This window comes from Chiloscyllium punctatum, chromosome 14 (genome assembly GCF_047496795.1).
Source record: "Chiloscyllium punctatum isolate Juve2018m chromosome 14, sChiPun1.3, whole genome shotgun sequence".
Classification (NCBI taxonomy): domain Eukaryota; kingdom Metazoa; phylum Chordata; class Chondrichthyes; order Orectolobiformes; family Hemiscylliidae; genus Chiloscyllium; species Chiloscyllium punctatum.
In genome coordinates this window covers 8,746,803-8,762,048 of record NC_092752.1, presented here as the reverse complement: position 1 = coordinate 8,762,048, position 15,246 = coordinate 8,746,803, and the positions used below count along the sequence as shown (strand labels likewise).

General features: G+C 42.6%; 1 protein-coding gene across 2 annotated transcripts in view; it reads left to right on the top strand.

Moving 5' to 3' along the window:
- grid2 (glutamate receptor, ionotropic, delta 2) overlaps positions 1 to 15,246 on the top strand; it is a 978,162-nt gene that overhangs the window by 787,803 nt on the left and 175,113 nt on the right. For both annotated transcript variants that reach the window (XM_072583858.1, XM_072583857.1), the window contains one exon: positions 1,369 to 1,681. In XM_072583858.1, coding sequence (XP_072439959.1) covers positions 1,369 to 1,681 — 313 coding nt within the window. The remainder of the gene's footprint in view (positions 1 to 1,368; positions 1,682 to 15,246) is intronic.

Below are 15,246 nucleotides of genomic sequence, written 5' to 3'. Positions count from 1 at the left end.
GCCCTTAATTCCCCGAGACAAGAAGAATCTATCAATCTCTGCCTTGAAGACATTTAGCGTCCCGGCCTCCACTGCACTTTGCGGCAATGCATTCCACAGGCCCACCACTCTCTGGCTGAAGAAATATCTCCGCATTTCTGTTCTGAATTTACCCCCTCTAATTCTAAGGCTGTGTTCATGGGTCCTAGTCTCCTCACCTAACGGAAACAATTTCCTAGCATCCACCCTTTCCAAGCCATGTATTATCTTGTACATCTCTATTAAGTCTCCCCTTAATCTTCTAAACTCCAATGAATACAATCCCAGGATCCTCAGCCGTTCCTCATGTGTTAGACCTACCATTCCAGGGATCATCCGTGTGAATCTCTGCTGGACACGTTCCAATGCCAGTATGTCCTTCCTGAGGTGTGGACACCAAAACTGGACACAGTATTCCAAATGGGGCCTAACCAGAGCTTTATAAGGTCTTAGTAGCACAACGGTACTTTTATATTCCAACCCTCTTGAGATAAGTGACAACATTGCATTCGCTTTCTTAATCACGAACTCAACCTGCATGTTGACCTTTAGAGAATCCCCCACCCCATGGAAAATACCTTGTCTATTTACCCTATTCATGCCTCTCATGATTTTATAAACCTCTACAAGGTCACCCCTCAGCATCCAATGCTCCAAGAAAAACAGCCCCAGTCTATTCAGCCTCTCACTATAGCTCAAACCCTCCATTCCTGATGAAGGGCTTATACTCTTGCTCCTCTGATGCTGCCTGACATGCTGTGCTTTTCCAGCACCACACTCTTCAACTCTTCAACTCTGGCAACATCCTTGTAAGTCCTTTCTGAACCCTTTCAAATTTCACAACATCCTTCTAATAGGAAGGAGACCTCTTGGCTTTAAAACCTCTGTCCATGTCCCCAGAACATTAAGCTGGAGCTGTAAACTACTATCTCATTAACTTTCCATAGCTCCTGATGTCCTTTAGCAGTTAAGGGATATGAGATAGACATATGAAGTTAAAGTCACAGATCAGCCACAATCACATTAAATGATGTGTCAGGTTTGAGGGGTTAAGTGGCCTTTTTCTGTTCCTTTGTTTTCTTACCTATCTGAAACTTAGCAATTTCAACTGACGTAGCCTATCCTACATCTCAATGTCTGCTTCATTTGCTAGCTTTTGATCACATGTCCTAATGTCTTCATCTTCATCCTGATGTCAATGTTTGTTTGATAAGGCAGTTGTCGACTTTGCCCAATGCAAAAGGCACAACATAAATGCAGGTTATTCACTGTCAATAGTTAGTAGGCAGAGGGAAGTCTCTTATCATTAACCATGATTGACTTTCTTTTGCTTTTGAAATGAATTTCCAGAGAGCGGACGTGGGAATCTCAGCTTTGACCATCACGCCAGAGCGAGAGAGTGTAGTGGACTTTACCACTCGTTACATGGACTACTCGGTGGGATTCCTGCTGAAGAAGGCAGAGAGAACTGTTGACATGTTCGCCTGCCTGGCTCCATTTGACTTCTCCTTGTGGGCGTGCATCACTGGCACAGTGATCCTGGTGGGCTTGCTGGTCTACCTCCTGAACTGGCTGAACCCTCCCAGGTTGCAAATGGGCTCGGTCACCTCCACCACCTTATACAACTCCATGTGGTTCGTCTACGGCTCCTTTGTGCAGCAAGGTAAGAGATGGTTGCATCGTGACTGTATTTACGTCTCCTGTTGTGCTCTAAGCCTCTGTGCTGCAAGCCCCACTTCCAGATGAGCTGAACATAATTTTTTGATTTGTCAAAATGGTGACAGAACTATCCCACACATTTCTCAGGAGCTGAGGAGGAAGAAGCAGGGTTAACATTTCAAGTTGACGACCTTCCATCAGGACTCGTGAGCACCATTTCTGAGGAATGGTCATCCACCTGAGATATTAATTCTGTCTCTTTATCTCCACAAATCATGCCTGCCTTACAGGACAAAGAACATCTGTTTCATTGACGCTGCATCCACCAACTATATTACAAAGGGAATAGGGTAGAAAAGAAGGGAAGTTTTGCTAAAACTATACAAGGAGCTCGTCAGACCAAAACTGGAATTCTGTCAACAGTTTTGGGCTCCTTATCTAAGCAAAGACATTCTGGCATTGGAGGCAGTCCAGAGAAAGTTCACTCGACTGATACCAGATATGGAGGGACTGTCATATGAGGAGAGACTGAGTAGGTTGGGGCCTATACTCATTGGAATACAGAAGAATGAAAGGTGACCTTGTCGAAACCTACAAGACTTTTAAGGCACGTGCCAGGGTAATTGCAGCAAGGTTGTTTTTCTCCTTTTTAGAGAGTCTAAAACCAAGAGTTTTATCTCAGAATTTATCTCACATTTTAAACAAAGATAAGAAGAAGAGCCTTCTCGTGGATGGTAGTGAATCTGTGAAAATTTTTAACATAGAGGGCTATTGAGGCTGGTTCATTAAGTATAATCAAGGCTGAGAAGGACAGATTTTTAATCAGTAAGGGAAAGCAAGGGCCCTGGGGAAAAGACAGTTGAGGATTATCAGATCAGCCATGATCTTGTTGAATGATGGAGCAGACTTGATGGGCTGAATGGCCTATATCCATTCTTATGTCAAATGGTCAACTTAAGCATTCATTCCCTTTACCATTAGCACACAGTAGCAGTAGTGTGTGTACCTTGCATAAGATGCACCATAACAACTCACCATGGTTCCTCTGATAGCACATTCTCCACCTGCGACCTCTACCACTGGGATCCTCCCTCCCAGTGAGGACACAGGACAAGCAGTTGTGAGGTTGGAGGCAGAAATGATAGCTGTGAAGCTGAGATTTAGACAGGACAGTGCTAGTTTCAGATTCCAAGCCCCTCGATATGCATACACACGATTCAGTTCTTACCTGATTACTCTAGTGCGGGTTACACAATAAAATGTATCCCAAGGTTGAACGTGCCTCCAATAGAACCTGCAGAATGTTCAATGTCCAGGATTATTTCTCTGCAAATCTTTGCCCTTTCGGATGTTGCACATCTTGACTTTTTTCCTGTTATTGAAGTAACTGCAAGGCATTACATTCAGCCATTGGCCTTCTTCCAAACTGCAATTGTTAGATTAGATTCCCTACAGTGTGGAAATAGGCCCGCCGGCCCCACAAGTCCACACCACCCCTCCGGAGAGTAACCCGCCCAGACCCATTTCCCTCTGAATGATGCACCTAACGCTACGGGCAATTTAGCAATACCAGTTCACCTGACCTGCACATCTTTGGACTGTGGGAGGAAACCCACACAGACACAGGGAGAATGTGCAAACTCCACACAGACAGTCACCCAAGGCTGGAATTGAACCTGGAATCCTGGTGCTGTGAGGCAGCAGTGCTAACCACTGAGCCACGATGGCTGATGTATGAGAAGAAAGATAATACATTCAGATAAAACATGGGAAAGAGTAGAATTGCTGATGATACTTTGAAAGTAGAATTACTTACTATTGATTGGATAATTACACATTATTATCTGGTCTCGAATAATTTTAATGTTTAGAAGCGACTTAGAGAGACAGCATTAATAGCTGTATACTACTGGTGATATACAGTGGGTTTGTAACAGTATCTAATGTTACCATGGGTGATCTGAAGAAAATTGCTTGATTCTGCATTAGGTTCTTTACAATTTCTTACATCACTATTTGAAATATTTTCTCCATGTCATCTAAAATAATCTAGGACCTTGAGGAGGACCTTGATATAATTCTCTGAACTTTTTTCCACAATATCTTTGCATAAATGATCACAACTGTTATCAAGTCAACTTTGGTTTGATTGGTCAAAATGTTGCAATGAAGAACATACCAATAAAGTACTGTTTCTCCAAAATAGGAGCAATTCCTGGATAAGTGCCTGTTCCTAGCCGAGGTTCCTACATATTAAATTATGGATATTCTCAAAGCCTGATTGATAATCTTAAATTGGGTTTTCTCTTTTCTCATGCAAGATAGATTGTTATTCCCTTTGAAGTTTGGCATTTTTGTGTCTGTCCTGTTGTGTGCAAAATGAAAAGTTTCAATAACTTGTCTCTTTTTTTCCAGCAACATTCATACATATTGCTAATTGTGCAAGTGATAGCCTACTGGCATCTAGAAGTAATTTTATTCAATATTACATTGTTTTGAGACTACAGCAGACTTGATAAATCTGTACATCACTGACTGAGCATATTCGAGTAAACTTCTCATCCACTTTCATTATGTAGTGCTACCTCAATATGTGCAAACATTTCTCTTTCCCTAAGCTAACAATATTCAGAGTATTTGTAACTATTATGTATTTTTTTTAGTTCCTATTATTTTATCTGAAACAGCAATTGTAGTGCCTGGATTGAAATTTGGATCTCGTTTCCCCGAGGATGTTTTTCCATGATTGTTAATTTTAAAAAAAGATGAATCAGGAACCTGTTTGGAATAGAGCATGAGAAAATTGATGATATTTTTGTGCAGAGCACCTGTGTGCATATTGGTGTGATGGACTTTTTGGACATTTTCATATGGCCTAAATCTATCCAGTGGATTCTTAATGGTGCAGTTTTAATTGGGCCGCTTGAGAAATTGTACAGGCCTGTGGATTCAAAATAAACAACTCTGATGGATAAAGATGAGGAAAGACCTCAGGCTGATCCAAGTTGAATTGGAACCAATGGCACACTTTTTGGAAGAGTAATATCACAAACCAGTAGCCAATTAGCACATGGCAAGCAATATGTTAAAAACTAGACTTGTGTGTTGTAGATTGAAGGAAAATGTTTTACCCTCGACTCCAGGAATAACTCCTCAGCTCTTCATCAAAATAGTTCCTTGAAATTTCTTTTGTATCACCTTTGAAAACCTCTCTTTAATGTCTCATCTGAAAAATGATACCTCCAACAGCAGCACTCCATCACTACTGCATTGGAGCATCAGCCTAGATTGTTGGGATCTGGAGTGAGACATGAATCCACAGCGTTCTGACTTAAAGCCAATGAGCAGAATACTACATTGTACCATTTGGTGTGTTTTTCGGCAAGAGCTTACATTAAATAGGGTGGGTGTCCATCCTACCATCTTCCAACTACTCCAAGCTGACCTGATAATATCTGAGGGTGGCCAGGCTCTGAAAGCAGCAGCTCACTTATTTAGTTCAATTAAGCACTTAAAGATTAATAAAGTTTTGTTAAAAGTTCAATAGACCAACTAATGTCCTGCCCAGGCTGCCATTTGACTGGAGTCAGCACCTAGACAGGAGTGGACAGTGTTCTTTTCCAACAGAGTTTGTAAAAAGGTAGATAGGGAATGCCATCTGTCTGGGAGCTTTTTGTGCATCAGGCGTACTCAGCCCCAAGAAGACAACATCCACCTTTTCTTCCCACATCAATCTTAAAATTCCCATCATTTCCACAAGGTAGTCAAATCTTCCCAGCCAATAGTCCCAAACTTACCTAGTCTTGGGATCCATTGAGTTTCAGCCTGGGACCAAATGCAGTGCACCACAGAGCTCTGGTGCTGCAAGGAGCATTGGAGCCCCAGAGAGAGGGTCTTCCTCACAGAGGGGGGTCAAATCCCAATCGGCACCAAAGCAGCCCATCTGTAATTAGTTATGGCTGTGGAATAAACTCCCTCCCCGTTCCCTCTATGTTTCCCTCACTTTTTGTATCACTGCACAGCCCTGGATAAGATTTGCATGTAAGTTGATGATTTGGTCAGGGTGATTTTGTGGTGGAGGGTAAAGGTCTTCAGACCAGAGGAGCCAAAATTAGGTCATTCAGCTCATCAAGTCTGCTCCACCATTAGATCATTTTCAACCCCATTTTCCAGCTTTCTCCCAGTAACCTTTGATCCCCTTGGCAATCAAGAACTAAGCTATCTCTGTTTTAAATGTACTCAATGACCTGGCCTCCACAGCCTTCAGTGGCAATGAATGCCACAGATTCTCCACTCTCTGGCTGAAGAAGTTTTTTCTTATCTCCCATTCTAAAGGGTCTTCCCTTTACTCGGGTCCTCATCTCTCCTGCCAATGGAAACATCTTCCAAACAACCATTTTATCCAGCCATTCAGTATTCTGAAAGTTTCAATCAGATCCCTCCTCATCCTTCTAAACTCCATTGAGTCCCAGAGACCTCAAAGGAGGGAAGTAACGTGGGTAATTCAGCGAGGGAGAAGAAATGTTTAATGGTGAGTAGGTGTACTTTGGAATATTAAAAAAAAGACTTCTGGCCTGTCTTCCTGCTGGTCTCAGACTTTACTACCTTGGCGTTTGACTGGTCCAGCCCAGAATGACACAAGCACAGAACTGTTATGGTTCGAATTGAGACCATTCAGTCCACCGTGTCTGCACCCACACTGTCTCCCACTCCTGTAACATTCTGCCCAAGTGAAAATGGAACAGTACAATTGTAGGAAATACCCAAAAGATTATCCATCTATATTTCATTATGATGTCTCTGACAAAGATGACATTATTTCACAGGCCTCACTGGAGAGGCCAATAGCTCTCCCCCTTCATCACTGACAATTATCACTACCGTCATTCTGAGCACTTCCTCATCTGGCTAGCTCAGTTGGCTGGTATGCGATGCAGAGTGCTGTCAACAGTGTAGGTTCAATTCTCGCACTGGCTGAGGTTATCATGAAGGACTCTCCTTCTCAACCTCTTCCCCTCACCTGAGGTGTGGTGACCCTCAGGTTAAACCACCACTGATCATCTCTCTCTAATGAGAAAGTGAGATTAGAGACGTCTGTATTGAAATGACAACTGGCTTAATTTTCCAAGTCCTTTTTATTTCCATTATCTTATATCAGGAATGTACTTCTACCATATACCATGCTCAAATCTTTGCCTTTCATGTTACTCACTGCCTTGTGAACCAACAGGGAAACAATGCAACTTAAAATCCCAACCTTTTAGTGACCCCCACAGGCATCACAGCTTAAAATGTAATACCTGTTGACAGATTAGCTGTACTTTGCTGTTGCTGCCTTATCTGTGGTGAATTGTGATGGCGGATTACTAATCAAAATTCTCAAAACTGACCACACTACCTGATGCAGCATTAGCCATGACTGTTAATTAGATCTGGCAAATGTCACTGCAGCAGCAAGACAACTTTAAACATTTTCAGAAGTGGTTAACGTGGTTGCAGATGGTCTGCACAGAGACTAATATATTCTGGCTAACTGAATTGATTTGGAGGTAGAATATTTTTCATTGATAGCAATTCTCGGTCTGAATACAATGTGCTTCTTTCACTGAAATTATTAGGAAGAGTTTCTCAGCAGGGAAGCTTTCTTGCCCCTAAGAAGGATTGCTGGATCTAATCCCTGCATGACCAGTCAATACAACCTGAGGGTGGTAGGGGGATAGTGGTGGTGGTGAGGGACTGGGCATCGACCAATTCATTGTCCACTGGTGGCCCTTCCATCTAAATGAGGATGATGAGCCACCTCCCAGTGATGGTGCAGTTCAAAAACCTTTGGAATGGTCATCACCTGAGGTAGGAAGATAGGGTACTTCAGGTAGAGGAGTGCCTAGAGATGAGGGGAGTGGGATGCTGGAATTTTTTTTAGGGTGACTTGAGGTGGACCAGCTAAATTTCAAGCCCAGAAGTGGTAATCATAGAGTTATACATCACAGAAACAGACCCTTCGGTCCAACTTGACCGCACCAATCAGCCATCCCAGTCTAATCAGACATCCCAGTGTTGTGATTCTGTTCGCCGAGCTGGGAATTTGTCTTGCAAACGTTTCATCCCCTGTCTAGGTGACATCCTCAGTGCTTGGGAGCCTCCTGTGAAGCGCTTCTGTGCTGTTTCCTCCGGCATTTATAGTGGCCTGTCTCTGCCGCTTCCGGTTGTCAGTTCGAGCTGTCCACTGCAGTGGCCGGTATATTGAGTCCAGGTCGATGTGTTTGTTGATAGTCTGTGGATGAGTGCCATGCCTCTAGGAATTCCCTGGCTGTTCTCTGTTTGGCTTGCCCTATAATGGTAGTGTTGTCCCAGTCAAATTCATGTTGCTTGTCGTCTGTGTGTGTGGCTACTAAGAACCACAACAACAAGCACCCGAGCTACAAATCTTCTCCCAAACTTTGAACATTCCAGTCTAATCTAGTCTCATTTGTCAGCACTTGGCCCCTATCCCTCTAAACCCTTCCTATTCATATACCCATCCAGATGCCTTTAATGTTGTAATTGTACCAACCTCCACCATGTCCTCTGGCATCTAGTTCCATACATGCAACACACTCTATGTGAAAAAGTTATCCCTCCGTTCCTTTTTAATATCTTTCCCTTCTCACCTTAAACTTATGTCCTCTAGCTTTGAACTCCCCGACCCTGGGCAAAAGACCTTGGCTATTCACCCTATCCATGCCCATTATGATTTTATAAATCTCTATAAGCTTTCCAATGCTCCAGGGAAGATAGCCCTAGCCTATTCGGTCTGCCTCTATAGCTCAAACCTTCCAGTCCCAGTACCTTGTAAATCTTTTCTGCACCCTCTCAAGATTAACAACATTCTTCATTTGGAAGGGCAACCAGAATTGTACGCTGTGTCCCAAAAGTGGCCTCACCAATGTCTTATACAGCCACAACACAACACCCCAACTCCTATGCTCAGTGTTCTGTCCAATAAAGACAAGTGTGCCTTCACCAGCCTGCCTACCTGCAACTCCACTTTTAAGGAACTATGCACCTGTACCCCTTGATCGCTTTATTCAGCAACACTCCCCAGAGCCTGATGATTAACTATATTAGTCCTTTCCTGATTTGCCTTACCAAAATGCAAACCCTCACATTTATTAAAATTAAATTCCATCTGCCACTCCAAGGACCATTGGTCATCTGATCAAGGTCTTGTTGTACTTTGAGATAATCATCTTCACTGTTCACAACACCACCTATACTGATGTCAATCTAAAAACTTACTGACTATACCTCCTGTATTCACATCCAATTCATTTATAAATGAGATGAAAAGCAATGGACCCAGCATCAATCCTTGTGGTACACCGCTGGTCACAGGCTTCCAGTCTGGAAAGCAATCCTCTACCATCACCCTCTGTCTCCTACCTTCAAGCCAATTTTGTATCCAATTGGCCAGCTCCCCCTGCATCTGATGTGATCTAACCTTACCAACCAGTCTACCATGCCAAACCTTGTTGAATGCTTTGCTGAAGTTCACACAGACAACATCTACTGCTCTCCTTTCATCAATCTTATTTGTCACCTCTTTAAAAGACTTAGTCAACTTAGTAAGACATAATTTCCTGTGCAGAAAGCCATATTAACTATCCCTAATAAATGCTTGCCTTTCAAATACATGTCTATCCTGTCCTTCAGGATGCCCTCCAATAACTTACTCACCACTGATGTCAAACTCACCAGTCTATAGTTCCCTGGCTTTTCCTTACTACCTTTCTGAAATACAGGCACCACCTTAGCCAACCTCAGTCTTCCGGCACCACACCCAAGGCTTGCAATGAGACAACTATCTCAGCAAGGAGCCCAGGAATCACCTGGCTAGCTTCCCACAGAGTTCTGGGATTTATCTATCTTTATGCATTTAAGATCTCCAGCACCTCCTCCTCTGTAATATGAGCTCTTTTCAAAACATCACTATTTGTTTCCCCAAGTTCCATAGCTTCTATATCCTTCTCCACAATAAATACTGATGTGAAATATTTGTTTAGTTTCTCACTTGTCTTTATTGGACAGAACACTAAGCATAGGAGTTGGGGTGTCATGTTGTGGCTGTACAAGACATCGGTAAAGCCACTTTTGGAACACAGCGTACAATTCTGGTTGCCCTTCCAAAGAAAGAATGTTGTTAATCTTGAGAGGGTGCAGAAAAGATTTACAAGGTACTGGGACTGGAAGGTTTGAGCTATAGAGACAGACCGAATAGGCTAGGGCTATCTTCCCTGGAGCATTGGAAACTGTGGTTCCACACAAAGATGGTGAATGGTGGCACACTGGCTCAGTGGTTAGCACTGCTGCCTCACAGCACAAGGGAACTGGGTTCAATTTCACCCTTGAGCAACTGTCTCTGTGGAGTGTGCAAGCTCTCCCCTTGTCTGAACAGGATTCTGCCAGGTGCTGTGGTTTCCTCTCACAGTCCAAAGATGTGCATTAGCTATGCAAAGTTACCCATAGTGTACAGGGACATGTCAGTTAGGCGTTTCGCCTTGGGAAGTGTAGGGTTACGGTGGGGTGGGGGGGGGGGTTCCGTTTGTTGGGATGCTCTTCAGAGGGATGATGTGGACTTGTTGGGCCAAATGCCTTGTTTCCACACTGTATGGATTCTATGGTCACATTGATCTTTAAGTGGCGCTATTCTCTCCCTGGTTACTCTTTTGCCCTTAATGTACTTATAGAACCTCTATTTGCCAAAGCTATGTCATGTCCCCTTTCTGTTCTCATGATTTCCCTCTTAAATGTATTCTAACTGTCCTTAAGTTCCTCTAGGGATTCACTCGATCTTTGCTGTTTATACCTGATATATACTATCTCCTTTTTTCTTGACCAGAGCCTCAAGTTCTCTAGTCATCCAGCATTGCCATCATCCACCAGTCTTGCCCTTCACATTCAAAAGAATGTACTGTCTCTGAACTCCTGTTATCTCATTTTAAAAGGCCTTCCACTTCCCAATTGTCCCTTGACTTGCAAATATCCTCTCCCAGTCAACATTTGAAAGTCCCCATCTAATGCCCTCAAAATTGGCCTTGTGCAGTCTTTGGCCATTTTTGGTGACAGAATGATGCCAGGTATGTAGCCTGGTCATTCCAGTGATTGGTCGATATCCCCTTTCTTGCTCATCTCTTCCTTATTCTGTCTGTCCTCTGCCTGTTCATTGGTGTGCTTCCCTCATTACAATAATGACTATGCTTCGACAGTATTTATCAGTTGTAAATCACTTCAGCACAACCAGATGTTGTGAAATATATCACAGGAAACCCTTATTCATTTTTGTATTTTCAACATTCCCTAATCTTTGTATTGATTTGTTCTAAACTGTGAGGGTTGAGAATAAAGGACAATGCATGCCATATAATTATCCTGCCTGATACTAGTGTAGCAGGAATATCACAAGATTAGTAATCCAGCAAACCCAAGTTAATGTGTCAGCAATCCAGATACCAATTCCTAGGAATTAAGATCTAAATTCAACTTTTAAAAAAAATCTGGATTGAAAGCTGATCTGAGTAATGTTGACCATGGCTGTCAATTATTGTTAAAAAAAAACACCTAGTTCACTAGTGTCCTTTACGGAAGGAAATCTGCCATCCTTATTCAGTCCTGACATGGATAGGGTAAATAGACAAAGTCTTTTCCCTGGGGTGAGGGAGTCCAGAACTAAGTGCAGAGGTGGAGGGTGAGAGGGGAAAGATATAAAAGGGACCTAAGAGGCTACTTTTTCGTCAAAGGATGGTGTACATGTGTGGTAGGAGCTGCCAAAGGAAGTGGTGGAGGCTGATACAATTACAATATTTAAAAGGCATCTGGATGGGTCTATGAATAGGAAGAGTTTAGAGGGATATGGGCCAAGTCCTGGCAAATGGGAATAAATTAACTCAGGATATCTGGTCAGCATGGACTGAACGGTCTGCTTCCATGCTGAACATCTCTATGACTCTATGAATCTATGTGACTCCAGATCCACAACAATCTACTTGACTCCTAACTGCTGTCAAGGGCAGTTATGAGTGGGCAACAAATATTGGCCTTGCCAGCGATGACCACATCACCAACATTAATAAAACTAGGAAGTAAAAATCACTTTGGGCAGATATTAGCATCTACCAATGTTCAAACCATTAGCTTTTCCTAAGGTTGCCATTCAACTGGCATAGCCAGAAATTGCATCGTTAGGAAGTAATCGAAAATGCAATTATAAAAGCACCATTTTCAGTTCTAGTTTGCTGCTTTGTCGATGGTAGCATGGAGTGGGCTACAGCATGAGACTCAGTGAAGGAATTTTCTTCCAACTCTGATAATATCACTTTCAATTTTCCTGTCCTTGTACCATTAGGTGTGACATTCGTTCAATAAATTGCGTTCTCATGCTTTGGTATTTGGGTAGCATCAGCAGTTTCTTTGGAGTGTAAACTTTGAGAAACTTCCTTCCAAACACAGCTCTATTAATTTTGGTTAATATTAAGAATGAAGAAGTTAATTAAAACATTCAAAGGACCATTTTAACAACTGGAGTTAGTGTATATTTTCACAGATTAAAATACATCAAAACCAGTTCCTTTTTCTTAGAACCAAACGCCCAACTGTATGCCAGTCTGATTTTGAAATAATTGAGGGAAGACTTCAGAAAGCATTAGAAGGATTTGAACACTGGTCACTGCACAAAGGAGAAAGGACCTGCATTTGTATGGTACCTTAGTGATCTGCAGGATGGCTCACAGCCAACTAGTTACTTTCTAGAGGTGAACGTGGGACCCAATTTACAGGCAGCGAAATCCTGCAGACAGCAGTTAGATAAGTAATTTATTCGGGTTTAGCAATGCTGGTTGAGGGATAATGTTGACCAATGCCAGGGGATCCATTGCATCCAGCAGGACAGCAGAAGAAACCTTACCTTGATCTCTATTTGAAAATAAACACACAGCAGCTCACTGAAATTTGTCATCTTAGATCAAATGCTCAGATCCTGGGAGTGAAATTTGAACACCAAACTCACTGGGTGAGGGGTGGGGGTGTGGAAGTTTTATTTTTAATTGCTGGCCATTTATTTCCCATGCTTGGAGAATGCTGCCACACTGAGCCAAGATGACATTTAAAGCAATACTCACTACTCGGACATCCTCAGCAGATTCCATCCCAGTAAAACTAACAGAGATTGACAGTTTTTTATGGCAGTGCTGGACAAATGTGTTAAAGCTGTGATTTTTGTTGCAAACATTAGGTCTCGTATAGCCTTATATGTCAGTTAAAGTTGAATCTGTGATGACTGAATCACAATCAATCTCACAGCCGTTAAGCTTATTGCAAAACGATTAGGAACACGATGAGAATCTTGTTAATATGCAAGGTCACAAAGAAGAATAGTTAGGCTTGGCATCCTAAAGAAATGTTGTATTTTTCGTGTATTTTGTTTGATACATATTTGGATACAATTTGCAAGGAGGGAGTTATAGCCTGAATAGAAGCTAAGTAGGCTGCATGACCATTTCTCATTCCAAGGCTTCTTTGTTTCAGGTATTTAATTGTATTGGCTTAGGCAGCAGTAAATCAGGATTATTAATGAAAGAATTGTCAGCAATACTTTGGCATAGGGTTATAGTTCTGAAAGTGTGGTGCTGGAAAAGCACAGCAGGTCAGACAGCATCCGAGGAGCAGGAGAGGCAACATTTCTGGCAAAAGTCCTTCATCAGCCCTTCCTGACCTGCTGTGCTTTTCCAGCACCACACTCTCGACAGTAATCTCCAGCATCTGCATTCCTCACTTTTGCCTTATAGTTTAGGAGTGCACTCAGATCTACCCAAAATAATGATAGTACTGCTTTAGGTTGGCACAGTGGCTCAGTGGTCAGCACTGCTGCCTCACAGCACCAGGGATTCAGGTTTGATTCTACCATCAAGCAACCGTCTGCTTGGACTGTTGCCTGGTTGTCGAGGAAAAACCTACCTGGATGATTAATGTCCTTTAGGTAAGGAAATCCACCATCCTCACATGTTCTAGCCTACATATGACTCCAGACCCACAACAATGTAGTTGCTCTGGGCAATTAGGGATGCACAATAAATCTGGCCAAGCCAGTGTTGGCCACAATCCCATTAATGAATCAAAAAAAAAGGCTTGCTCCCCCAATTAATATGAGCATGGCTGATCTTTTTTGTGGACTCAGCTCCATTTAGCCACCCTCTCACGATAGCCCTTAATTCCTTCACCATTCAAAAGTTTGTTTATCTTTAATAGAACAGAAACAGAATACTTGGCTTAAGACCTAACTACATGGAGGAAGAACCACATGGGGCAGCACAGTGGCTCAGTGGTTAGCACTGCTGCCTCACAGCATCAGGAACCGGGGTTTGATTCCAGTGTTAGGCAACTGCCTGTGTGAAATTTGAACGTCCTGCCTGTATTTGCATGGGTTTCCTCTGGCTGCTTCGGTTTCCTCTCACAGTCCCCAAAGATGTGCAGGTTAAGTGGATTGGCCATGCTAAATTGCCAGTAGGGCCTAGTGGTCTGCACTCTAGGTGGGTTGGCTATGGAAAATCCATGCCAAGGATTTGCCAAGGGAGTGAGTCTGTGAGGGATGCTCTTCAGAGTATCAGTGTGGACTTGATGGGCTGAATGGCCTCTTTCCACAATAAGGATTTTTAAAAAGAAGTGGGCAGAGCACATTGAGCTCAACAGCAGCATTACATGCAACCTCAGGTGTTTGGTTTGAATGTGTGTTACGTTTGACTGCAATTGAACTGCATGTCTATTTAACTTTGCAGTAAGACCGATTGCAGTGACACAAAACACAAGTCTTCATTTATCTAACTGAAACGCATTCACAGTTTAAACTGTGCCCTACATGACACTTAAAGTTTAGGGAGTGTGACTTCAACTAATTGGAACTACTGACCTCTTTCTCTTCACACTGGCAAAATTATAATGTACAATACAGAAATGATTCACTACTTTGTAATGTGAGCTGATAGATTCTACCCAATGCCAGCTTTGTGGCTATACTCTTAGTTAGCAAATGCAACGTGCTGATACCTGTCACATTATTTCCTTATCTGTATTTGTCTGTTAATGTGGGGTCAATTGGTTGGATGGTTGGTTTGTGATGTATCATGCCAACAGTGTAGGTTCAATTCCTGTACTGGATGAGGTTGCAGTGTAGCACTCCCCTTCTCAACATCCCCTCCTCCCCCCACCCCTCACCTGAGGCATGCTAACCTTCAGATTAAACCACCACCAGTCATCTCTGTCTAACATGACAACAGTCCAATGGTCTGTGGTGACTTTACCTTCATTATCCTGTTAGACACTTTCTGTGATCAAAAGCACATACACTGAAAGGATTCTTTTCCAGATTTGCTCGTTTAATGACAACCCGGAGAGAAAAGATGAAAACCATATTGCTATTTCACCTGACATTGAGTGTGAGATAGTTATCCTATCTGACAAAGAGATGATATAGTTATTCCGCATGATTATGGTCTGGTTATTTCAGTTGACGTGTGTTATAATATTATTATTTTACCTGGT